This window comes from Phascolarctos cinereus, unplaced genomic scaffold (genome assembly GCF_003287225.1).
Source record: "Phascolarctos cinereus isolate Bilbo 61053 unplaced genomic scaffold, phaCin_HiC Scaffold_7;HRSCAF=346, whole genome shotgun sequence".
In the NCBI taxonomy this organism is placed as follows: domain Eukaryota; kingdom Metazoa; phylum Chordata; class Mammalia; order Diprotodontia; family Phascolarctidae; genus Phascolarctos; species Phascolarctos cinereus.
In genome coordinates, this window is record NW_027556180.1 from 6,193,406 (window position 1) to 6,220,074 (window position 26,669).

The window sequence follows — 26,669 nt, forward strand, 5'->3', positions numbered from 1 at the left end:
CAGTGTCTATAGGGTACAATTTTGTTTATGAAGACTGTTCGTTTAATTCTATTTTCAGTAGAGTAATTCTCCATTTACTTGAAAAAAATATGTGCAGAAAATAGAAAAGAACTCTTAGGAAATGTAAATAAAAGTTGTTCTATTAGGGAATGTTTTCTTTTTCCACAAGCAATTAAGGAAAACTTTGCATTGATAATGAGGTAGTAAGAGAGAGGAAATGATAAGTGTCAGAAAACAATAAATTCAATTCAACCAACTTGTAGTAAGTACTTAATGACAATAAATGCAATACTTGCCCATAAAAGTTTCAGGAGAAACAAGAGGAACACAAAAGATGTTCTAAGGTGAGGAGGGATTGCTGATCTTCCAGATTATACAGTCAAGGTTCAAAATGATATTGGCCAACTAGAACATTGAAGCTGAATTAAAGATTATGTTTAGTTATAATAAATGTAAAGTCATGTATTTAGGATGTCAGAAAGTCAATTTTACAAGTACAAAATAGGAGAGGTGGCAAACCAGCTATTGGGCTCAAAAACAAAACAAAAAAAGACCCCAAGCTCATTGTGTGCCATCAGTGTGGGATCCAGCAGCCAGGAAAACCATTGTAATCCACAGGTTTTTGGAATTAATAATGTAGAGCAGTGATACCCAAAAGAAATATAAATGAATCACTAAAGTACATACATCATGATCCCCACAAGGGATATATTGACTTAGTTTTAAAATGTAATATTATCTATATTTTATTGTGTTCTCTTTGTATTACTATATTTTCATTATTTACTTTGTTAACTATTTCCCAATTTCATTGCAATTTGGTTCAGGCTGCACTCAGAAGTAGAAATAAGCTACCAAGAAACCTGACTTTCTTTGATGTTTTGTGCTGACAGGAATGAATGCTAAGCAAAGATTCATAATTTGCTGGCAGAGACTGACATTATTGGCTCTCAATCCAAGTCTCAAAGCTATGGCCATGGTAAAGAAGAGATCCCTTCTGGCCTCAAGAGCTCTTTGCTTCCTGCCTTCAGATTCCTAGGGACTGAGGGGAGCCATGTTGCCTTATCCCACCCGGTTTTTGATAGGTTTGTCGTTGTCACTGAAATGACCAGAAAAACGAAAGCTATCAATTAAAGATTTGATAGAAGTTAATATAAAATTTCCAACCCTACATCAGAGAGTTTGCTGAGGCCAGGGATTTTGAGGAATAGAATCAGAGAATCAGTTAATAGCATAGAGTTACTCCTACACTGAAGACATCTCTCTGGTTGGATGCTACGGTCATGGACTTACATTATATGGACTACAAAATGTTTGAATGTTCACTTGCAAAGGAGAGGCCTACTAATGAGTGTACATGAGCCTATGAGAACAGAAAGCATGAGTTTCCCTAAGAGATTGGAACCCAGCTGACTGTGACACACCTCAGTGCAGCAGATAGTCAGACAGCAAAGAAGATATCCATCAGAGACTACACAGTGCCTGGCAGAGAAGCGAGATAAAACACCCAGTAATGATTCATTGTCTAGTAGTAACATCTTACCCAACAGAGAGCTACAGAGAGTAGTGCACTGGAATCACCAGAGGGCACTGGTGACACTCTGAAGCATTGTAGGTGTAAGTTAATCAGTGTGTGTGTGCCCTAATCACACATGTCCTTATATATGCTCCTCCACATATATTCCCTGATCATATATTATGACCTGGTGACACATTGTCCCTACACATATACATGTGTATATGAACTTCTGTCCTTGGTACTTTCCATCTTATTAGCCATGAGGGCTACAATATTGGCTATTGGATAATTAAATAAGCCCTATGTAAATTGTTCTATAAACACAATTCACCCCTTGGTGGAGATGGGAGGTCCACAGGTGTTACACGTTGCACGTATTTGTGAACTTTTTCAATGTATTAAAAAAAACAGTTGTATTCATTTTTTTCCTCTTTAAAAATACCACTTGTCATATGGGAGGGCTCTTTGGGAGGGGGAGGGGTGGGATACTTGGGATATCTATGATGATGTAAGAAACAGAAGACATAAATAAAAACTTACTTTAAAAAATGTTCAATATGGCCGAGTTTAAAACCCTGGACAGGGAATTTGAGGACTGGAATAAATCAATGTTCAGGGCCTTAAGACAAGATTTGTGGGTACCTTGAAATGATCAAAGTAAATAAGACATCCCTCCATCCCCCCTTGCTTCTCCATTTTCTTCTAGCTCCAAGATTTTGAGCCTTCTGCCTCCTTTAAAAATGACTTGCTTTTGCATTCCAGAGACACCTAATTGTAGACTTCCATTCTGCTGATTTAGCTGGCAACCAGAAGAGTGGACATTTATCTTAAAAATACAATCCAGTAAGCACCTTGGAAAGCATGTGCTATTGCTGTTCACCTGGCAAACGCTTCACAAGCAGTGTTCCACAGAGGAAGCCACCCTCCAGACACCAATTACCCTTGTTTTTCCTAAGGAGACAGGGAATAGTTGATGTGGCTGGCATTTACTCCCATGTCCTGTTTGCTCCAATTAACCAAATAAGGAAACTATATGATTAAGGGAACTAATATTCCAAAACTTTTCTCTTTCACCTGTTAAATTCATGACCATTTTCCTCACTATAAGAAATTCATTTTAAGTAAAAAAAAAAAAAATAGAAAGGTAGGCCTCAGTCCCCACACAAAGAGATGCCTGGCACCATATCCAGAAAAATCTCAAGAACAAGCCAGATTTATTTGTTTTTATGCCACAATGTATACCTGCCTTGTCCTAAATAACTTTCTGTAAATTAATATTAGTCCTGCTTGTCGACACACTTGTATGTCACTGTGCTTAAGAGCTGGTTATCTTCTATCCATAAGTCTGATAAGTTATGTGTTCTATGCTCTTCTCATTTTCTTGTAAGATCTCTCTTTATATCTAGGTCATGTCTCCGTTTTGACCTTATCTTGGTAAATGTTATAAGATACTGGTCCACGGCCAGTTTCTGCCATATTGCTTTCCAGTTTTCCCAACAATTTTTTTTTTGCCAAACAATGAATTCTTATTACAAAATCTTGAATCTTTACACTTGTCGAAGACAAGGTTGTTGTGTTTATTTGCTGCTATAAATTGTATAGTCACTGTGTTCCATTGATCTACCTTTCTATCTCTTAGCCAGTAGCAAATAATTTTGTCCCTTCACTCCAGTTAAATAATGTAAGTACAAATATTGCTTCTCTCTCTGTCTCTCCCAGCTCTCTCTCTTTTTTCCCCTCACTCTCTTTTGTCTCTGTGCCTGTTTCTCTGTCTCTGTCTATCTCTGTCTTTCTCATAGACACACAGACACACACACAGACACAGACACAGACACACACACACACACACACACACACACACACACACACACACACACTCACACACCCCTTCCAAAGAACAGCAGATAAATCTTGCCTTCCATTAAAGATACTTTAGGCTGCAAAAGGAGGAGGAAATGACATAATCCTTAAATCCGCAAAACTATCCTAGCCAAGAGAAAATACTTGTAAACCTCTTTTGATTAGAAGGATCCCTTACTTAAAATAATAAGATATACAGATTCTCTGCTTACTACTATACCCATGAACTCTTGTGCTCTCTACTCTCTATGTGCCTGTTTGCTGTATTACCTGCCTAAGAGGGGTTAACAGTGTTTGGGTTTGTGGTTAGATAAATGATGACTTCAGGGTACACCCCAAGAATGTTGGGGTACCACCTGAAATGATGGGAAATGCATGTGCAGGTCCTATTGTCTTTAAATAAGTCACTTGGACAGTCTCCAAGTAAAAGAAAGGCATTTATTGGGGTGATACACCCAAGCAGGCCTGCTCCTTGTGAGGCAGAGCCCCAGTGGGCTGTCCTCCACATGAGAGGCAGAGCATAGGCTGCAGGCCCCACTCCCCAAGGGAGCAGAGTGGCCCTGTTCCTGCAGAAGGCAAAGGCGATTGTCCATATTAAAGATCTGGTTTAAATACAATTTTATGGAATAGGGGGAAGGGGACAAGAAAATGGGAGGAGGAAGTATGGCTCTGAAATGTCTGGTAGTCTGGAGGTACTTTTATCATACAGAGAGCCAGAGAGAATAGGGAAGGGGAGGGAAGAGTTGTTCTGGAACTGAGGGTGCTTTGTGAAAGCACACAGATAAGTCCATGGTGGGGGTTTCAATGCATCATCTTCTGTGATCACTTTTCTGGCTGGTCACTGCCTGCATCCTGCCTTCTTCATCTGCCTCGAGCACTCCTTTCTACCTCATCATATGTGTACCTAATCTGGCTGTTGTGATCATATTATAAAACCTACTGACTCACTGTCACTTTGTTAACTGTGTCACATATTTTGTTTTATAGATTTGCAAGTGCTATTGAGATAGTGAATGTAATAAATTCAATGAGTCATTTAGGTTGATAGGCATTGAAACCCCTGCTTAGTGGTTCTCTGTATTGTATTTTTGAATTGTGTTGTTCATCTCCATTCTCTGTGGATATTTGAATGATATTACCTGGGATGCTGGGCCAATCATCTCAGTTCTGTTAAGAGCTAATGTATTTTTAATACAATTTTTTATGTAATTCCTGATTTTAGTTCTATCTCAGACAATTTTGCAAGGGACTGCAAAACCTCAGACCCAAGGCACCCTGACATAGCGGATTGAGAACTGACAAGTGGCTTGAGATTTCTAACTCAGAAGGATGTGCATATCCTCACAGCCCTGGGATTGACTTGGACTGGCATGGTCTTGAAAGCAGGAGGTACCAAGAGTCAAGTGCACGAGTTTTAAAAGAGACACACACAGCCTGCAAGAGAACAGAAGAGCACAGAATGGTGACTATAAGGGTTGTGCAAAGTGGCAGTATCCAGGGAGAGATTCCCCTTTTCTGTCCGATGTGACTGACTGAGCTGGCACAAATCTGAGATTCAGGAGCAAGAATTTCAAAGGAAAAAAAAGGAGAAATGGAAAAGGCTAGAAGTTGAGCTACAGTGCAACAATCTCAGAAGAGAAGACTCTGACTGAAGCTGCTAATTCTCCAATGTCTGAGGCAAATTCCATGAAAAGATGTTCTCTTCTCAGCCTTGTCTCTCCAAGGCCACCTAGCAACAGACACTGTCCTGTTGTTGTTAGTGTTGTTCAGTCCTTTTAGTCATGTTCCACTCTCTGTGACCCCACTGGGTCTTGTTGACAAAGATACTGGAGTGGTTTGCCTTTCATTTTACAGATGAGGAACTGAAGCAAAGAGGGCTGTGACTTGTCCAGAGTCACACAGCTAAAAAGTATCTGGGGCCAGATTTGAACTCAGGAAGATGAGTCTTTAAGATTTCAGGTCCATCCATTTGTGCACTTTGCCAACCAGCTGCCTCTCTTCTTTCTTTGATCTTTCTACTCTGCTCATGTCTTTCAACTAAACATTTCCTGTGTCCTAAATTCGCTTCAAATATAGATAGGTGAGATCAAATATAGATAAATAGAGCTGGAGAGATAAAAAAATTTAAATTAGATCAGAGAATCAAACTGCTGTCTCAATGGGATTATTTCAGACTTGGGACTCTGAGCTATTGTTCTTGTACTAATTACTTTTTGTCTGCTCTAAACTCTCTGAGACAGGCAGCTAGGTGACACAATGGATAGAGTGCCTTACCTGGAGTCAAGAAGACCTGATTTCAAATTTAGCCTCAGACACTAACCAGCTGTGTGGCCCTGGGGAAGTTGTTTAACCTTGTTTACCTCTGCTTCTTCATCTGTAAAATGGAGATACTAGTAGCACCTTTCTCCTAGGGTTATTGTGAGGATCAAGTGAGATAATGATTTTAAAGCACTCAGCACCAGTGCCTGGCACTGTGTAAGCACTATATTGATGTTAATTATGGTGATGATGATGGTGATGGTGATGATGATGATGATAAAGATGGCGATGATGGTGATGATGATGATGAAGATGAAGATGGCAATGATGATAATGATGATGATGATGGTGATGATGGAGATGATGGTGATGGTGATGATGATGATAGTGATAACAAAAATATACCACATGAATGTGAAGGATATTATATTGAACCTGGGATAAAAAATGAGGCAGCTCCTGTCACAGTCTACGGGTAATTAAATCTGCAGCTTCCCCATTGGGAATGGAAGAAGGCCAAGGTGGAGAACAGTAAGAAAGAGCTTGATGAGTCTCAGCTGAATCCAAGTCCCCATTACCAAAGAGAGGAGGGAACTGAAAGCACCAAATACCTTTCACTGCTGCCACTCAGTGGTTTTACATCTGTATCAATTCAGTTAGGAAATCATTCATATTAGGATAAGAAAGCATACACACAGAGCTATATTCACAAAGGTCTTTTTAGAATTGTCAGAGGTGTGAACCAGTACAAGCTCCGCAGCTAAGAGCATTTCTGTGAAGAAAACGACAGCCCCAAGGTGGGAGCTTCTGATCCATCTTTATAAAACAAAAACCTCTCCCCTCCTGATGTGACCTATGACATTACAAAAATAAATCAGCTTCCCATGATTGTCGGATCTATGCTACATGTGGCTTGGGTTTTCCAAAGTCAATTTTAGTTTTCACTTTCTAGTAACTCATAGCTTTTGTGGGCTTAGACCTGGGTGTTGGAGAAAACATTCATATCTTGGCCAGGAGGGAGAAATTTCCATACGTTGCCCTATCTATGGGTTCACAACTTCTGTAAAGAAGGAGAGAGCTCTTCTTCTTAGATGTAAGTGGTTAATGACAAGTGAAAGACCATTTGGACATTTTACCCAAACTAGAGGAGAAAGCAGGGTATAAGTCAGGGACCCAGCTGGGTCAGAGGAAAGCACTCAAGGGAGTCAACTGTCCAACGTTTGCATACCTTCAGCATGAAGTATCTTTCTGATAAATATGACTTTAGATTTAGACATTTTGTGCATGGGCCATGTTTTGCTCTATTGTATAGTTGTTGCTTGTTTAACACAAATCATCCACTTAGAAACTGGTAGCTATTGAAATATGGGGAATATTGGTGAAAGAATTTGATCTCCCTTTCCATTCCCAACGCAAAACAGTGTGCCTCATTGCACAAGGTCTTCCCTATTGCAGAGTGTACTGCAGTTGTGATGGCTCTTCTTATCACTTATTCGCTGTATTTAGATGTCTTTTACTTACTTAGGAAGAGTGAGCACATCGATGGCATCCTGGGAGTTATGCTTTTAAGTCAATGTTGACTCATAGGGGTTCAAAAATTGAAGTATCTTTCTCTGACTTGTGTGCGCATGTGTAGGTGTGAATGTGTATACATCTGTGTGTGAATGTGTGTGGATTTATGAAGGTGGAGTCATATTTCCACACTTAAATATCTCCTAGTTGAAAGTCATCATTCTATGCCCTAGCTCCATCCAAGCAGCCAATGGGGCATTTTTTGGATTCTGTTGACTATATGCAGTAATAGGCATTGTCAGCTCTGCCCTTGAATACTCAGAGGGGACCTAGTCTCAGAAGACATGGTCCTGAGGTAATGACTCTGCCTCTGCACCCATAACCAGCTGATCCCATGAGCCAGTGCTTTGATGGTCAGTTACTAATTCATGCCTCTCCCACAGCTATAGCTATAGTTCAAAAAAGGAAGTTTATCAGCCCCACTGTCAGAGATTGAAGCCAATCTGCTACAATAATTTCATGCAGCTCCCAGATGGTTTTCCTCTTTGCTTCTCATTTCCATCAATCCACCTGAAAAAACACATTTTAGACATTCCAAGGCTTCAGTTCAATTGGAAGATCAGATTGACCATTATTTCAATTTTACCTCATCTTTTTAAAAATGCATATTTGCTCTATATTTTACAGTGTGTGTAATATTTGCTGAGTAGTATAAGTATTTTAGTTTGTAAGTAAATATGCCCAAAATAGGCTGTGGGCTTGATGTTTTTTAAGAGTTGTGAGTTAAATAAAATTTGGAGATCACTGGTACCGAGGACTGATGTGGTGCTTTTTGGGCAAAACTTACTTGGCCAAAGCTAATAGATATCATTGTGTATGGATGGACAATAATCATCAGACATCATTATGTCTGAAAGTTTTATGTACACAAATTATAGACTTCCCTCTGTCAAATTTTGTCAGTAACAATTTTGACTTGGTGAGCATAAGTACCTACTATGTGCTTGGGCTACTAAGAAAGGTAAAAAAAAAACAGCCCCTGGCCTCAAGGAGCTCGAATGTAGGTGAGGAGACAGCATGCCAACTACTATTTAAAAACAAGATGATGATAACATGAAGTGAGGATAGTCTTGGAGGGAAGGTGTTAATATTAAGGGAGACTGGGAGAGTTTTCATGTACCAGGTGGAACTTTAGTTGGGATTAAGAGGAAGCCAAGGATATTAGGAGATGGAGATGAGGTGGAGAGAATCTAGGCATGAAGGAGGGTCAAGAAAGATGGCTGGAGTCAGAAGATGGAGTGTACTGTGTGAGGAACAGAGAGGAGGGAGGCCTCACTGCATTGCAGGGTAGGGATAAGTAAGGTGTAACAAGTCAATAGGACTGGATTGGACGTGGGGGATGCCAGTGTGGAGTCAAGAATAACACCACGTTTGTAAGTCTGGGTCTCTGGGACAATGGTGATAGCCAGCAATGAGCAATAACAGCAAAAAGGATGTTTAGTAGGTGGGAAAGTCTAGAGGTCAAAATAGTGAGCTCAATTTTGGATATACTGAGTTCAAGATGCCTATGGGACATTCAGTTTGATATGTCCAATAGTCAGTTGAAGATGGAAATCTGTAAGTTAGAAGAGAGGTTAGGGCTATATAAGTATTTTGGAAAATCATCAGAATACAGACAATAATTGAATCATGGGGGTTGATGAGATCACAGAGGGGAAAAAAATGTGACACAAGAAGAAGAGATGAGGGCCCAGGATAGAGGCTTGGGGAAGCCCTATTGTTAGCAAGCATGATGTGGATGAAGATCCAGCAAGAGAGATGGAGAAGGAGCAGTCAAATATGGAGAAGGAGAAACAGGAGAGAATTGTCATGAGCCTAGAGCATTGAGAAGACAGTGATGGAGCATGCCGAAGGCTGCAGTAAGGTCAAGAAGGATGGGAAATGAGAAAAAGCCATTTGGTTTGGCGAGGCAGGGACCACTGGTAGTTCTGGGGAGACGAGTTGCAGATGGATGATGAGGTCAGAAGCCCAACTTTAGGGAGTTAAGAAGAGAGTGGGAGGAGAGGAAATGGAGACATCTATTGGAGTAGGCATTCAGAAGGAGTTTAACCACAAAAGGGAGAAGAGATATGGGATGATAGTTATTGGGCATGGATGAATCAAGCAAAGATTTTGGAGTTTGCGGGAGATATGGACCATAATTGTAATGAGGTGGACAGCGTACCAGTTGTTACGTGCTGTAGGTACCCACGATCCTTTCTGAAGAATTGTAAGTTTCCCAGAAATAACAAGTCTATGAATTCCATGAGCATGGGCCACCCCAGGGCCTCCGAAAGAAAGAAAAAGAGAGTTTCATGGTAAAATAACTGGGATGTAACACACACACACACACACACACACACACACACACACACACACACACACAGAGGCATGAAGGACGGGTTGGTTCAGAAGAAGAAAAGCCTGTTAAGAAGTTACTGCAAAAATCTATTCAGGTGTCAATGAGGTCCAGGACAAAGAGGGAGGAAGTTACCTCATTTGCCCATCTCTTCCTTCCTCAATCATCAATATCAGAGATACACGTGACTGCCATCTGTAGAAAACCAGAAACTTCCCTGTTTTTTCCCTGTTGTTTGCATGTTTGTTTTTAAGTCACAAGCACTGGAAATGAGAGAACTTTATGGCCTCTCTTCTCTGAGCTCCTGTAACATTCTGTGTATCGTATTTGGGCAGTTGCTTATGTCTGATCTTATGCAACATATTCTATTTCATGTGAAAACTCTCTGAACTCCTAGGGCAGATGCAGTGTCTCTTGCCTTTTTGTTTGTACATTCCACAAAGCCTAGTGTTCCATAGTAAACAATGAATACATATCTGGAGATTTAAGAAAACTACCAATGGTATAATCAATTTGTTTTACATCCCACAAAGTCTTCACTTGGAGAAGTTTTTATGGTGAAGGAGATTTATTTCCATTTCTCCTGACAGAAGGTAATTGTGGGCCCAGCTACTGAGATGACAAATGCCCAGACCGGAAAGAAGAGGAACACTCCAGGTGATGTGAATTATGAAGTCTAGGGATGGTCAGGTCTTGTCTTAGATAATTCCTCTAAGCTATGGGAAGCCAGTAAATGCTCCAAACACCAAACACCAAAGCCAGGTAATGACACCTCAGGAGGAGAGGGAATAGCATTACTCTACTTGGTATAAAGTTTCTAATTGGAATTCTTCTTTAAAAAAATCTCTTGACTTCAAGAAGCTTACATTCTGCAATAAAGTGTGTAGATAGACTGTGTTATCTTTGCCAATATAAACACAAACTTAGAGTAATGCAGGATTTTCACCTCCCCGCCCCATCCTATCATTGATAGCTTTCCGATGGAACTGATGGAGAAACATAATTTTTGGTGTGCAGATGTACTTTGGAGCTGCCATCACCACAGAGTCCTTTGTGAAGAGGAATTATGGGATGGTGGGGGAGCCCTGGACTTGTCATTAGATGGTCAAGATTTTGGACTTCAATGCTCATTTTGCCTCAGTTTTCTTGCAAGGAAAATGGGGACAGTAACACTGAGCCTCTACCTCATAGGACTATTGTAAGCACAGCACTTTATTAATGATGTGTGTGTGTGTGTGTGTGTGTTTAAATTTGACTCCTTAATTTTCTTTTATAAGCCATTGACCATGAAAGATATGGCTTTGCCAATTGTCCTGAAGTACTAAGAACACTACAGTCTCCAAGTGGATCTTTTCTTTTCCCTCTCTTGTTCCTTTCCTAAACTCACCAAGTGTTTTGTCATTATTCTAACTTGGTGTCTCTAGAACCTAGCCTAGTCAGATCCAATTTAATGCAGTCTGTCCTAACCTAGTCCAACGTAATCTAATGTGATGAAGTGAGATGGTTTGGGTAAAGTGCTTTGCAAACTTTAAAACACTGTATAGATGTTAATTATTATTTCCATCCAATTCAGTCTGATATAGTCCAATAACAATTCAGCTCAATCTAATATAGTCCAATTCAGGTCAATAGGACCCAATAAATCCAATCCAATCCAATCCAATATGGCTCAGTCCAATCTAATCTAATCAAATTCAATCCAATATAGCAAGTGCTTATTAAGCCCCTGTTATGTGCCCAAGGAAAGTGCTAGACACTGATAAAGGGCACATGGAAAACAATCCCTGGTCTAAAGGATCATGCACAGGGCCCTGGGCCTGGGGTCAGGAAGACCTGAGTTCAAATCTGGCTTTAGACACTTCCTAGCTGTGTGATCCTGGGTGAGGCCCTTTACTTCTCTTTGTCTCAGTTTCCTTATCTCTAAAATGGGGATAATAATAACACTTACCTCCCAGGGTTGTTGTAAGAATCAAATGAGGTAGTAATTATATAGTGCTTTGCAAACCTTAGAATGCTGTAGAAATTCTGGCTGTTGCTGTTATTGATGATTCTGGTGTTGTTATGTAAGTGACTAGACCCACCTGAAGTTCCAAGTAACATTTATTGGGTGTTTTCCTGTCTCAGTCTTTCTGATGGTCATTGCATTGTATGTGCTTTGTGCTTCCTTTCATCTCTGGGCTCCAGATTATTTCTCTTTTATTATGAGCTTTATGGACTCTTCTCCTGGCCACTGCTTCTCCTGGCCAAAAGGAGACTCAATTAAAGTGGACCAAACTGCCCGTTTTTTTTCCCAATTCAGCATAAAACCACATACAAGACTTGGCAGACTTTTCTTTTAGACCTAGAAATGGTAGAACTGGCATTAAAATTATATTAATGCATCTGAGGAGCGCCATCAAAAGGGGCAAGAGCGTGGTCAAGCAGCAGCTAGTTGTTTGGAGCCCATTCACTCAGAAACAAGTTGCCTTAGCCCTTTGAAGTCCTGAGGGCATCACTCTACTCCTAGTGGGGAGCGGAAACCAGACCTTTCTGATGCTTGTTTTCTAACAGTCACAGTCTTCTGGATCCAAGACTAAGTTGGGGATGGTTGAGGAAGCTGGATGCTGACAGGGTTGGCACCAACATGTAGTAATGATCCAGGCAATCTCAAACTCCCAAGTAGATGAACAGGTAATTATTCACAGCAAAGCAAAGAAAAAAAAAGTGAAGATTACTCTAAAGAGACATAGATATCATTCTCTTGTTTCTTTAACTATACAAACAAAAAATGAAAACTTTGCATCTTAATTTACTAGGGCACATCTGCCCTGAGAAGATCCCTTGAGCCAAAGTGATACCTCCTAAAAGTCCTGGAAGCCTACACCTTCTCTAAGACTTCTGGCTGACACCTAGAAATACAAATTCTCCTAAAACAAGAGGCTTTGGAGACAGGTTGCAGAGCTTGGAAAATTTGTCTTTAATGTTTAAAATGAAAAGTGCCATGCACTGAAATGAGACATGTTCAGGGCAAGTGACAGGGTTCTGATCTGATGCAGGGAATGGGGAGGGCTTGAGGTTGCTGGGGGGTTATTCATTAGGACGAGACAAAAGTCTTCTCTGTTGGGGTGTCTGTCACATGTCATCCTGGGAAGCAACATCTGCAGACAGAAAAAAAGTAAGTTGTAAAAATGACTAAAACACAAAATAAAAGAAACAAGTCCCAGTGAAAATCTGAAGCCCAGAAGCTCTATCAGGAAGAGAAGATGGGAGATCTCAGAGTCTTGTCAAGTCTCCCAGCCATGAAGCTTCACCTGAGGCCTGCCATGTCTCCAGGCTTTGTTTTGTTTCCCGAGGCAGTAACAAAGGATAGCTCTATGATGCCCTTGGAGCCACATTTCAGCCCAATTTCTCAATCTCATCCCCAGAGAGGAAGCATGGTGTAGTAGATAGAGACCATCCAGGAAGGTCTGCGTTCAAGTCCTACTTCTGACACATACCGGCTGTGTGATTCTGGGCAAATCACTTACCTGGTCAGTGGCCCAGGCAATTTGCTAGGCCTAGAGATTGCAGAAAATATCCTAATGTGTAGATAGATGGAATAGGGCTCAAAACCTATCTAACTCAAGAACCCCAACCTTAGCCCTGTGATGTTAGGAGCTCACAGGGAGTGCTTTATGTTACCTTCCTCCTCAAGCCATGCTCAAAGGATGAGATTCTAGTTGTCAATGGAAATCATAAAAAATTAGACAATTTTGCATAGCCCTAACCTCAAACCAAGCGCAACTCCAGTGGTCAGAGTGAAGTTTCACTTCAAGTTGTCAGGTGTGAAGTGAAACCCAGAGGCATTCACATCAAACTCCACAGAAGGGAGACAAGTTGTTTGTAGAGTCAGTTACTATATTTGTCTGCCTTAGAAATGTGAAAGAAGGAAGGGTGTTCATCCAGCCCTGCCAGATTAGAATAAAGAAGGCAGTGGAAATAATGTTGGACTCACAGTGAAGAGGTCTGGTACCTATGTGAATATGGATAAGTCACCTCTTCTCTGGGCCTCAATTTTCTCACATTTAAAATAGGGATAATAAAGTTTATACTACATACCTCACAGGACTACTGTCTGGATCAAATAGGGCAGTCCATGGAAAGTGCATTGTAAATTAAATATACTTAAGAAACACAAAGTAAAGCCATGAGCGCTGTGTATTTCACATAATTTATAATTGAAACAAACAAAAAGAAAAGAAACACAAGGTAAAATAAATGGGGGGGGGAGGGGAGTTAACCCAGGAATTGTTGACCTATGAGTCTTGGAAACCATATGAGCAAGGATAGGCAGACCATATTCTGTTAACTTAGAAGATGCTGAGCTAGAAGTACCTTATATAAATTAATTATTGGCGATAAAAAAGGAGAAAAAAGTGTGATCTATAAAACTCTGTGGGAGTAAGAAGAAAACATTCATTTTGAAACATTTCTTTTTATTTTAAATTACATAACTGTGAGGTTATATTGGCTTGGTAATGTTATGATCATTTGGATTAGAAGTGGCAATGGCCAGATTTCCATGTTTATGTTGGTCTGGAAAAGCCACTTGAATTTAGTCAATATTCAAAACTTTATCAACAATTAGAACTTCTCGGGTTTGTGAAACTGGGTCAGAAATCTGATGGAAAATGGCTTTGGTGGCCTGCAAAATCACAGGAATGTAGATTTTATGCTGAAAGAGGCCTCAGAAACCATTTGGTCCAACTCTTCATTTTCTACATGAGAAAATGGAGGCCCTGGACATTGACTCACTTCTCCAGTGTCACACTGGAAATAAGCTTCATAAGCAGATTTGAACCAAGGCCTCTCACTCCAGGATCAATCAGTACTCTGCCTCTAATCATGGCTGGATCCTGAAATGTCAATGTGTGTGAGTATAGCATTTTAATGTCAGGATGCAGAAATAATCATTGAAAGCACTAATTCCTTTGGGCCACTGCCCTTCACACTGTTCCAAATTCAAACCTCATCAAAGAAATAGAGGGTGAGCAGTGAGCTCTGGGAAGTGACTTGGATTTTTGTATCGGTTGGTTTGCTCCTAATTCAATAATTTTTTTAATCATTAAAAAAACAGTAAAATTATCCTCAGATCATCACCACAGTGTAAATGTAGTTTGTATATCTCATCATGTGATTTGATAATGATGTTGGTTAAGTGGTAGGGAATCATATCTTGGGTGTGGCCAGTGAGGCATTCAATGACTACAGTGAAATCAAGGTCTACAGATAATAAGGGAACTTGTATGTGTGTGTCTCTGAATGTATGAATTTGGATGTGTGTGCATTTTTAGCTGTAGGAATATATTTTTGAGTCCATATGAATATGACTTAGTATATATGAATGTTATGTGTGTGAATATATAATGGTATAAATGTGTGTGTGTGTGCATGTGTATGTGTGTGTATGTGTGTGTGTGTGCGTGTGTGCGTGTGTGTGAGTGTGTGTGCGTGTGTGTGTATGTGAGTGTGCGTGTGCGTGTGCATGTGTGTGCGTGTGTGTGTATGTGAGTGTGTGTGTGCATGTGTGAGTGTGTGTATGTGTGAGTGTGTGTATGTGAGTGTGTGTGTGTGTGTGTGTGCGTGTATATGGGGTGTGTTGTGGTGGTAGGTTTTGGCTGAAGTTCTGACCTCTTCGGGCTTTGGTCGGTGATGATTGTGGTGGACAGGAGGATACAAAAGAGGACAGGCAGAGAACATTTTGCTGCCAAGCACATGCCTCTTAGGACTTGATCAAGGTCTGAGACCATGTAAAGGGAGGGATGCACTGTTAGGGATGCTGAGACCTTATCACCTGGGAGTAAAGCGATGCTGATGTTGTATCTAGATTTGTGTTACCTGTTTCCTTGAGGAATGTTGGCAGGGGGAAAATCAGTAACACATGCAGCCATAATGCTCCAGAACCCAAAGAGGTCTGGGGGCTGTAGCTCCCTTCCTTTGAGGGAAGCAAGATGGAGAATGTCCAAAGAAAATGCTGCCTGGAGAAGAGTGGGGTGGGAATCCTCCCTCTTGCACTCACCTGCATAAGACTTTCATATTATTTCTATCAGAAATGTTTCTGATCTTTTGATATTTCAAAATACCTTCATCAAGTAACTGTCCCATACATAGCACTGTGCTAAATGGTATGGACCCAACACCAAACCAGACCAAACAGTGCATGCACTCAAGGAATCTTAATTCTATAATGTGGTCTATGATAGGATGGTGCCCTCCTTGCCCACAGAGATACTGGTGCCTGCTATGTGTCTATCCTCAAAAAGAGAAGGCTAGTTGGCTACAAAGAATCAAATGGGGTTAAAAAAAAAAGGTGGGATGTGTGCTATTTGGCCCCAGGGAAAAGAAAGAGGTGCAATGAGCTAAAGCTGCAGAGAGGCTGATTGAGGCAAAAAGTTAGAAGAGCTTCTGACCAAGGAGAGCTGGCTGCCCCTGGAGCAATGGGCTGTCTCTCCTACCTCTAACGGTGATGGCTTCCAAGTTCTGGCTTCCCAGTCACTGAAGTTTGACTAGAGTTGTTGGGATGAAGTCTTGTTTGCTCTCTGTCACAAAGAGTTTTCAGAGGCATGAGCTGGGCCACATGCTCCTGGGGGCCTTTCCAGCTTTGAAATTCTCTTTTTCTGTGATTTGGTAATTATTATGGATCAAGTGATAGGGTCATTTAATATTTTTTAATATGTGTTTACCAGTACCAGTGCACGAAAGTATTTACTGGTTGGTTTTACATCAATTTTTTGATTTAAAAAATTAAAGCTCAACATTATTATTTAGAACTGGTACCATTTATTTTTCTACTAGAATGAGTCTGAAATTAAAAAAAATATTGTGTGTCAGAAAAATTAGTGTCCAACAGGAGAGCAAAGGTGCCTAGTTAACACAGTGAGTCTGTTCTGAATTGCTTCTAAGGGGATCATTTGCATCATCCTTTAAGCAAAATGTACTCACCCATGGATTCTACTAGCCCCTGGTGTTTGCAAGACGGTTGCTCCCAATACGATCAATGGGGACTCCAAATCGCCTCTTTGGAAGCTCCACCGTTTTTCTGGAAGACACAGGAATCAGGAAGGGTGAGTGTAGAAGGGAAATGCACAGAGCTACCCAGTGAAATCCAAGGCTCCTAGATTGCTTGCCAGAAGGCCCCTCAGAGGTCATCTAGTGTGACTCTTTCCTTGAGGAACCGCAGACACTGAAGACCAGAAGGGTTAAGTGACTTGCTTGAGATTACACAGGTAGCCCCAGAGTAGGATTTGCACCTGTGCATTTGATCCTATTTTCTTGGACACCTTTACTTTTCCAGTGACTTAGCCTGTGGTCCAACGATGTCTGAATGGGAATGCATGCAGGCAGATACACACAACACCTGACTTCAGGAGGGGTTGAACTAGAGGATGGTGATGCATGGCCTAGATAGATGGCCCCTGATGGGATTGCATTCTGCCTCTGGGCACATGCTGCTTGTGTGAGGCAGGACAAGTCATTGAACCTCTGTGTCCCAGGTAACTCTCTGGGACTTTAAGGTGCAGAGCTGGTGGTAATTCATGGGGAGAGGGGGTTTCCCCACTGGAAGCTCCCTGTCCCAACAAAATCACAGGCACAAACCTGAAATAAATTAAAATTATCGAAAGAGTGTAATGACAACTACAGATTACAAACAAGTGCTTTGAAAAGACCCTCTCAGCCGGGGGTGGGGGTGGGGGTGGGGGGGGTGGGGACTGAGGCACAACGGTCCTTTCGGGTTTGCTGGAGCAAGAGTGAAGGAATCTGGGAAGAGGCGCTCTGGAGGCCAGTTTGCTATGGCTCTTGTGGCCATGGGCTGTGGCTGTTCAGAAGTCAAAAGGTTCTGCCTATTTTCATCTGGGCATTTTTCCTAGAATGAAACATTTTTGGAAAGCTTCCGGTCACTTTGCCCTGGCCTTCTTCCTCTTTTCCCCTCCTCTCCCATCCCATCATCACCCACACTCATGGACGCTTGAAAAAACAGAATCAGCAACAGCAGCTGCTCAGACTTCAGTCTGGGACACTAACTGGAGCTGGCTGGTAGTCCCTCTTGTGGCAGACTAGTGGTATGACAAGCCTGAAACAACAAAGAGGCTCAACCTTCAGATATTGCTCCAATGGCCAAAAGGGAAATTGAGAGTATTCACCAGTAACATAAAGAAGAAAACGTATCTGACTCTGGCATTGATTCAGTTCTGCCTGCTTGCAGTCTTCCTCCCAAAGGTGCCCATCCCTGGCCATTGCCCAGCAGGCTGGATTGGCTTCTCTGTTAACAACGGTATTCATTTCACTGTCAGAGCTTCTAGGAATTGTGTCTCACAATCACAGTATCTCATCATAGGAAAGGACCTTAGAGGACAGCCAGTCCATACTGAACCTCGAACAGAATTCCCTAGATAACAACAAAGCGGGTCCAGACTCTTTGAAGACTTCCAGATGCAAGGCATCAATGCCTCCCAAAGCAGGCCCTCCCACTTTTGGCAGCCTGGGGTTTATCCTGGCAAAGGGGCCTACATGGCCTTTTTGGCCTCTTCTCTTCCCCCTTCACCCCATTGCTTCTGGTTCTCTTCTTGGGGTCCAAGCAGAACAAGGCCCATTACTCTGCTACTTTACAGGCACACCTTGTTTTATTGCACTTTGCAGATATTTTTTTTTGTTTGTTTTGTTTTTGCAAATTGAAGGTTTGTGGCAACCCTGAATAAAGCAAGTCTTTTGGTGCCATTTTCCCAACAGCCAGTGCTCACGTTGTGTCTCTGTGTCACATTTCAGTAATTCTCACAATATTTCATTATCATTACATTTGTTATGGTGATCTGTGATCAGTGCTCTTTGATATTACTACTGTAAATTGTTTTTTGGGTGCCATAAACTATACTCATATAAGATAATGAAATTCATCTTTAAATGTATGTGTTCTGACTGCTCCACCAACCATCTCCCTCCTGGTCCTCAGGCTTCCCTATTCCCTGAGACAAAATGATATTGAAATAAGGGCAGTCAATAATCTTGCAATGCTTTCTAAGTGTTCAAGTGAGAGGAAGAGTTAATCCATGTGGCAAACTTCATTGTTGTCTTAAGAAATACACAGTCACTGCAACCTTCAGTAACCCCACCCTAATCAGTCAGTAGCTGTCAGAATCAAGCCTGGACCCTCCACCAGCAAAAGGAGTACAACTCACTGAAGGCTCAGAGGATAGTTAGCATTCTTTTTAGAAAGAACATATTTTTTAAAGTAAAGGATGTACATTCTTTTTTTTTAGACATAATACTACTGCACCCTTAGTAGACGACAGTGTAGTGTAAACATAACTTTTATATTCACTAGGAAACGACAAGATTCATGTGATTCATTTTATTGCGACATTCCCTTTATCTTGGTGGTCTGGAAGCAAACCCACAACATGTCCTCTACTTAAAGGACCCTACTGATCCCTCACCTCTGCCCGCTGCATTCTCTCCTCTAGGCTCAGAAACATCAATTTCTACACTTACAGCACAAACTTGAGGCACCTCAATATGTTGGGTTCTAACTTACCAATGTCTTTCATAGACTTTTTTTCTTAGTGAAGCAATTGGGGTTAAGTGATGTGCCTAGGTCACACAGCTAGTGTCAAGTGTCTGAGGCCAGATTGGAACAGTGCTCTATTCACTGTGCCACCCCAGAATTGAATGCAATATTATAACTTTGCTCTCGATAGGACAGAGAACAGGGCTGCCATTCATCTCCGTGTTTCCTCCCCTACACAGCTGAAGTTTGTAGTAACATTTTGCTTCCCATACCAACTCTCATCTTATATTTGGGTAAAGGTATACTGAAGACCTGGTGCCTCTTTCCATCCAATGGCTGCCTAGCCAGGCCACAGCCACCATGTGTCATTAGTGGCTACCTTTGTAGGCTTTCACATCTTCAGGTAAGAAGTACGATAGCATTTTTAAGAAGCCTGCTATCAGAATTTCTCTGGATGTTTATAATCTTGCAAATATGAGATGCTTAGACTCAGGGGCAGCTTCTAGAATTTCAGAAGTGAATGAAATCCTTCTCAAGACTGGAGGCAGGCCCTCCCACCCGGTTCTCTGTCTCCACTCTCCTAAGGCTCCTTTGGACTGTGTCTGTGCTAAGTGGAGAGAAAGGCTCCCGAGGCATTTCAGTGAGTTCACCACCAGGAGTCACTCCATGATACGAAACTTCTCCAAGGCTAAAAAAGTAGAGAGTTTAGATGCCAACTTTTCCCTGTGTGATTGAAGAAAGCCTGTTGCCCCCTTGGTTCAAACGAGATATTAGCTACTTATTACAGCATATCCAACTGGGATTGGATTGTGAATGCTACTAGCATTTTGAAAATCATGGTGCTGCAATTGACCTTGGTGAATCACAAAAGTATTTTCTTACTTTAAGAGCATAGACCCAGGCTAGGAAGGGCCCTCAGAAGCTTGCTAGCTTAGCCTCCTCACTTAACATATGAGGACATGGAGGGCCAGGGAAGCTAGATGTTTTTTCCAAGATCCCACGTGGAGTAAACAGCAAAGTGAGATGTGAACCCAGGACCTTTGACTCTACAGCCAGTACTTTAAGTTGGCTACTAAATAGCCATTACAAACAAGCACCTTTCAAACTTTTGCAATATTGTCATAATCTTATGAAATAACTGAAAAATCCTGCTTCCTGAGGGTTGGTGTGGGAGTCTCTTTAGGTCCTTAAATGCCTTTTTCCATCAAAGGACAACAAAGTGACCTTGGGTTTCTCATGGTGGGGAAAAGTTTGGATAAGGGAAAGATGAGGCAGAGATTGCAGAGCACAACTCTTCAAGTGTTAAGAGAAGATTTCCTCCATGCTGCTTCACATTGTTACAAATGATCTAAAAATTTCATGGGCTGTCACTAAAAAGAAGGACCTGACATATTTTGTTACTCCAGAAAACAGAATCTGGAGCGAGAGGGAGATGTTACAGAAAAGTAGATTTAGGCTAAATGTCAGGAGAAATCCCTACCTCTTGCCAATCTGAGCTGTCCAAAGTGAAATGGCCTTTCTTAGGAGGAAATGGGTTTCTCTACCGTAGAGGATAAAAACAGTAATAGCTGGATGCCAGCAGAGATGTTGTGCTCAGGATTCTGGTTCAGGTGTGTGTGGGACTAGAAGGCTTTGAGCTCCTTTCTCCCTCTAATATTTGATGGTTCTAGGATTCTGTGAATGTACTGCTCAGTTAAATCATAAAAACTAAGCAAAACAACAAGCCAGGTAGACGATGGGCTGACACATCTCCAGTTCTGTCATCATTGCTGTTAGAGTTTGAGGGGCTGATGTCAAACTCCATCTGTGCCACTTACTGCTGATAAAACCTTGAGCAGGTCACTAAAACTCTTTGATCCTCATCTATGAAATTAAGAGGTTGGTCTAGATGCTGTCCACCCTCCCTCCCAGCTTTAAATTTAGAGTCTTATGATCTCAAGAAAGTTCTCACAGAATGGGACAGGCCAAGGGGAGAGCAATTTCAGTGATCCTAGTGTTGGAGGGCTGGAGGCAGGACTACCATAGGATGCTAGACTCCCACTCCAAGGAGAACAGTCAAATGAGGGGTAGAGAGATGTAGAAGGGCTATGACCTTAGGAAAGTCACTTCCTTCCCTGGCCTTCATTCTCCAGATCTGGAGGATGAGGGAGTATGAATAGCTGACCTCTACAGTCACTTCCCACTCTAGGTCTAAGGTCCTATGATCTAAAGCTCTAAAATTATGAATAGTACAAACTCAACACAAGCATGTACCAAATAATAGCTTTTAGACAGAGGCTACATGGCCTTGAAAAATCCCCAATCCAGCTAATACTATTAAGCATCCAGCGTGTGATGGTACTGTGCTAGGGTGCTGAGGTTATGTATAAAGGCAAACAATGAATGAGAATCTGTGAAGATGTATGAAACAGACAAAACTAAATTATACTTCTCATAGGGAGAAGTGACTGTATGGAATTCATTCAGAGAGGGGTAGGTCTTGCTGAAAATGTAAAGCACATTTTATGGACGACATAGCCTTAGCAAATGGTGAACTGGGATGATGCAGGTTCCCTCAATAAACTTAAAGCAGGGATTCATAACCTGGGCTCCATGGATCCCCAAGGAATCTGGGGAGAAATTTCAGAAGTTCTGTGAATTTGGATAGGAAAATAGAATTTCATCTTCACTAACCTTCAATTTCCTTTGTAATCATTTGGATTTTATTCATTTAAAAGCAAAAATAAAATGGGCTTCATCAAACTTTTTTGGGGGAGGGGGTACCCATGATAGAAAAAGGCTAAGAATTCTTGGTTTGCTCAAGGTTGGCTTTGAGAGGCTTCCTCACCCTGATTTTAGCAGCAAAGCACTGAGCTAGCTGGACTTTTATCCTGATCTTTATCAATTCCATCCAAGGAATATTTATGTATGTGCAAGACATACAGGAAGATTGTGTCCCCATGACACATTAGACATTAGCAGAAGAATGTGTTAATGGGAAGGGCACGAGGGAGGAAATGCTCTGGAAAAGGGCAAGCTAACATGCAGTGACTTCAGAAAGCACTTCTGTGAGGAGGTGCTGTTGAGTATCTAAGTCTCTCGGATTTGAATGGTGTAATAATTTCACGACTGCAGATGTGTTTAAAGGGAAAACAGGCAAAATGCAAAGCAAGTTGTCTGTAATTGCAAACAAGTTCCGAGGGAGGTTTGGTTTAAGGACCGAAGCAGGGCATCCTTCCATCATAGACAGGGAGGAGAAGGTAGCGTCTTGCCTTCTAAGTCCAGAAGGAGAAAAGACAGCATGGAGAAGGCAGAACATGGGAAAGGGTTATTGTCTGTGTGTGTGTGTGTGCATGCACATTTGTGTGTGATGTTTGTGGCTGTATATGCTTTTGGCCCATGAATGTTTGTGAGTGCAATCCACATGTTTGTGTTTGTGTGCTTGCATGTACATGCATGTTTGTATTGCAGTGTGTAACTGTATTGAATTTTTGCCTCCGTGTGCTTATGTGTGTATGTGTGTTTGGGTCTCCTTGTGTGTCTGTATTGTGTTTTCCTTATGGCATCTCAGCTCAATATGTTCTGACATTTATTTTTGCCCTGACAAGGTTTCTTGTCCAGATGTCCATTCATTCTACAATTTTGCATCTTTTTTGGGCCCCTTACTAAGATTTTTTTGAAATAACATTGCTTGAATATTAAACAGATGTTAAATGTATGTTAGAGATTGTAGCAAGAGTTCAAGAAATGAGTGTTATCTGTAAGATTTAAATTTAAAGTGATCTCAAATATAGGCTCTTGCCTAGGTAACTAGCAGGAAAGTGGAGAAAGAGAGCTGTGTCCTCACCACATAGGATAAGAAGGGCAGGATGACCTATGATTGACACGGATAGATGGAGCAGTCATATCAATAAGATGATGGCTTCATTGATGGAATATCACACATGTAATCTAGATAGACATAGAGAAATACAGTTAGAAAGGTAGATAAATGGATGGTAAACATATGGAGAGATGGATGGATTGGTTTGTGGAAATTTCAATAAATAGAAAAGAGGTTGGAGTCAGGAAAAGCTGGGTTCAAATGTTATCTCGAATATATTATAGCTGTGTGACCTTAGGCAAGTAAATAAGTCAATTAATCTCAAGGTGTTCATGCAATTCCTTAGATTCTAAATCCCAGATCACATCTGTGATTTGTATTGAGGGAGACAGTTCCCAAACCAGGAGTTTACCATGATGAAAGCATAGTTAATTTCTATATATAATGTTAGGTTCTATGATTGATATAGCAGAACAATTATTATAGGATGTCACCATATTGCCTTAAGATAGCAGTGTGAATGTGTTTGATCGATCACTTCTGATTTACTTGGAGGAGAATATGATGAATTTTAAGAGGATGGATGGACATGGGTGAGTTGAGAGGAAGAAGGATAGAGAGTACTAGACCTGGAGTCAGGAAGAGAAGACCTGGGTCCAGATTCTGGCTTAGACACGTACTAGCTGTGTGATAATTGGCAAGTCATTTAATCTCCTTGTGCCTCAGTTTCCTCATCCGTAAAATGACACGTGGGCTGGATGGTCCTATAAGGTCCCTTCCAGCTCTGAATCAGTGAGGCTCTGCTTCTCTGTAGTACTAGGCAGTGTAGACAAGTGCGTGTGACCACAGTGCCAATGGACGACTATCCATGTGTTTCCATGTTAAGGCCCTTGGTATTTTCAAGAACTGACAGAATAGCTTTTGACAAGGTTTGTATAAGCTTGCATATGTAATGGAGAGACCGTTATTTTCTGACGGTTCTTACAAACATTATCATATTAATTGTTTAACCAAAAACCTAATATGGAGGACTGTGGCAGGAGGAAAGTCTTCCTGGTTTCTACTATAAATGAGCAGAAACAACCCTAAATGGCTATTTAAGAACCCAACCAGTCTACTGTTTCTTTATGGAACCTCCTTCCCCCAGGGACAGAAATGTACTGCAGAGTTTCTGAAATTCTACACTAAACCTATATACAAGTAATATTTCAATCTGTTACAATTTTAGTTTGTTTTGAAAAAAACAGAAAAGGATGCAGGAAATCTGTTTATTTTTTTTCTCTCTGAGACCATTCCAGCCTTCAATACTTGACTGTTTATGAGTATTCATGGAAAGAAACTTTTTTTAAAACTAATGTTTTTTCATGAATAAGCAGAATATTTCCCTTCCTTTCATTTAATTCAGAAATGGGTGGGAAAAAATGAGCTTATTTGAGATGCATCCTCCTCACTTCTGTCTGCTGCAGGGGTAGTGAACCTGTGGCCTCAAGGCCACACATGGCCACATGTGGCAGGGCCACACTTGAGGACCTAGAGGGAACATGTGGCCTAGAGACCTCAGGTTCCCACCAGTTGAGGCCACAATGGGAATATTTCATACTTGGAAAACATTTTTTTTTTAAAGAAAGAGCCCACAATGGGTAAAAATACATGAGTTCAAGTTGGCTTCTGGAAGAAATGAGCCAAGCAATTTGAAGCTGCCTTTAGATTCAGGGCAACTGGAATGACTGTGAACATCTTTGCTCCCTCCAACTTTGACCTTTCTTTGACACTAAGAATCCTCCAATTTAGCCCTTTTTTTTTTTAGCCTATTGGGGTTAAGTGACTTGCCCAGGGTCACACAGTTAGTACGTGTCAAGTTCTGGTCTGAGGCGGGATTTGAACCCAGGTCCTCCTGACTTCAGGGCCAGTGATCTATCCACTGAGCCACCTAGCTGCCCCAAGTTACCCCATTTCTACCAAGTGCTTGGGAGGTATGGAAGGGGGTAGCGGCAATATAACCAGGAATCAGTGAAGTAAATACTAAGGTGTGCTGGAGAAATCATCCAGTGCTTAGAGTCAGTAGAGACAGGGACTTCTAATTCATTTCAATCCAATAGTCACTGAGCAAGCCCTACTATGTGTCAACACACATAAGAGATAGAAAGACTAATTACCCCCTGCTGAAAAGGAACCTCCATTCTTAACACATGCTGATTGATTGATTCTAGAAAAGGACATCAGCATGTCAATAAATGAAAAAAAATACTCATGCAAAAGAAATGAAAGCTACAGTTGGTGGCGGGGGTGGGCTGCTTACGGACTACTGAAAAAATTCGGAAAGTCCTCTTGGAGGAGAGGCTTGAGTTGAGCTCTGAAAGGATTTGGGGGTTCTCAGAGCAGAGAGAAAGGTGAGTACTCCATGGAAGGGCCTGCATAATAGAACAGAGACGCTTGTTGTGAATCCTAATTCTGGACCTTAGTTCTGTAACCAAGGTTAAATCCTTGACTTTCTTGAGCTCAGTTTCCTTACCTTTAAAATATAGATCATAAGGACAGTTAGGGCAGCCAGGAGTGCAGTAGACAGAGGCCTGGACCTGGGGTTAGGAAGACTCATCTTCATGAGTTCAAATCTGTCCTCAAACACTTACTAGCTCTTTGACCCTGGCCAATTCTCTTCACCCTGTTTACCTCAGTTTCTTTATCTGTAAAATGAGCTGGAAAAGGAAACGGCAAACCATTCCAGCATCTCTGCCAAGAAAACCTTAAATAGGTTTATGGAGAGTCAGATCCCTGGAAAAGGACTCGACGACAAGAATGAGTACTCATAGCACTTAGATCAGAGAAATGATATACAATGATAGAAGTAGGGGGCAGCTGGACACATTGCCACAGGAGTCCGATGACATGGGTTCAAATCCGTTCTCTGACACTTGGAGACTGTGTGACATTGGCAAGTCATGTAATGTCCCGGAGCTCAGTTTCCTCATCTGTCAAACGCGAGGTTGAACTAATTGTCCCCTGAGTTCCTGTTTAGCTCTGGATCTTATATCAAGTGTCAAATTGCGTTATAACATTAGATTTCGAGCTCATGTCACACATGAGGAAGCTGTGGCTTAGATGGTGAAATGATATCTAAGGTGGCATCAGCAGTGAAGCAGCAGAACCGGGTCACCGAACTCAAATCTAAGGTTCTTTCCTACTTTACCTATATATATATATATATATATATATATATATATATATATATATATATATATATATATATATATATATATATATATATATATATATATGTTGCTACTTGACTTGGCTACGTAAAGAAAATCTCTTCCTTATCCTCAGTTTGTTTGGTGGTGAAATGGGAATTTAAAAAAATAGACAAAGACCAACCTTGTAGTTTGCTATCAAGAAAAAATAAAAGAATCTTACTCAATGGTGTGCAGATTAGGGAAGCATATTTCTTGTTTATACATAACGTCACCAGAAGCCAGAAAATAAAAACAAGTCTCTGTTGTCAAGGTGTTTTATGTACAGGTATTCATGCCCCCCCACCCCTACCCCTTTGTCCCTTTCTGTGTTGGCCCCCATGCCTGGAACACACCCTCTTATCACAACAACCTCATACAATCCTTGGTGGCTTTGAGGCATAACTCAGATGATATGGCCTTCAGGAAGTCCTTCCTGAATCCATTAGCTATTGGTGCTTTCTCTCTGCTCAAATATTGTGGCATTTATCTGTTATAGGCTGGATAACCCAATGGAACAGAAACTCCTTGAAGGCAGGACTTAGATTTTGTTTAGTCTACACAGTGCCTGA

The 26,669-nt window shown here is 41.3% G+C and overlaps 1 protein-coding gene and 1 long non-coding RNA gene across 3 annotated transcripts in view; one reads left to right on the top strand and one right to left on the bottom strand.

Annotated features, from left to right (window-relative positions):
- LOC110193147 (uncharacterized) overlaps nt 1-26,669 on the top strand; it is a 61,024-nt gene that overhangs the window by 24,286 nt on the left and 10,069 nt on the right. The window lies entirely within an intron of this gene.
- The window catches only part of OSTN (osteocrin), a 31,221-nt gene continuing 17,032 nt past the window's right edge, over nt 12,481-26,669 (bottom strand). For both annotated transcript variants that reach the window (XM_020964772.2, XM_020964771.2), the window contains exons 4-5: nt 16,509-16,605; nt 12,481-12,685 (exon numbers count right to left, since the gene is read on the bottom strand). In XM_020964772.2, coding sequence (XP_020820431.1) covers nt 16,521-16,605 — 85 coding nt within the window. In that variant the 3' untranslated portion in view covers nt 12,481-12,685; nt 16,509-16,520. The remainder of the gene's footprint in view (nt 12,686-16,508; nt 16,606-26,669) is intronic.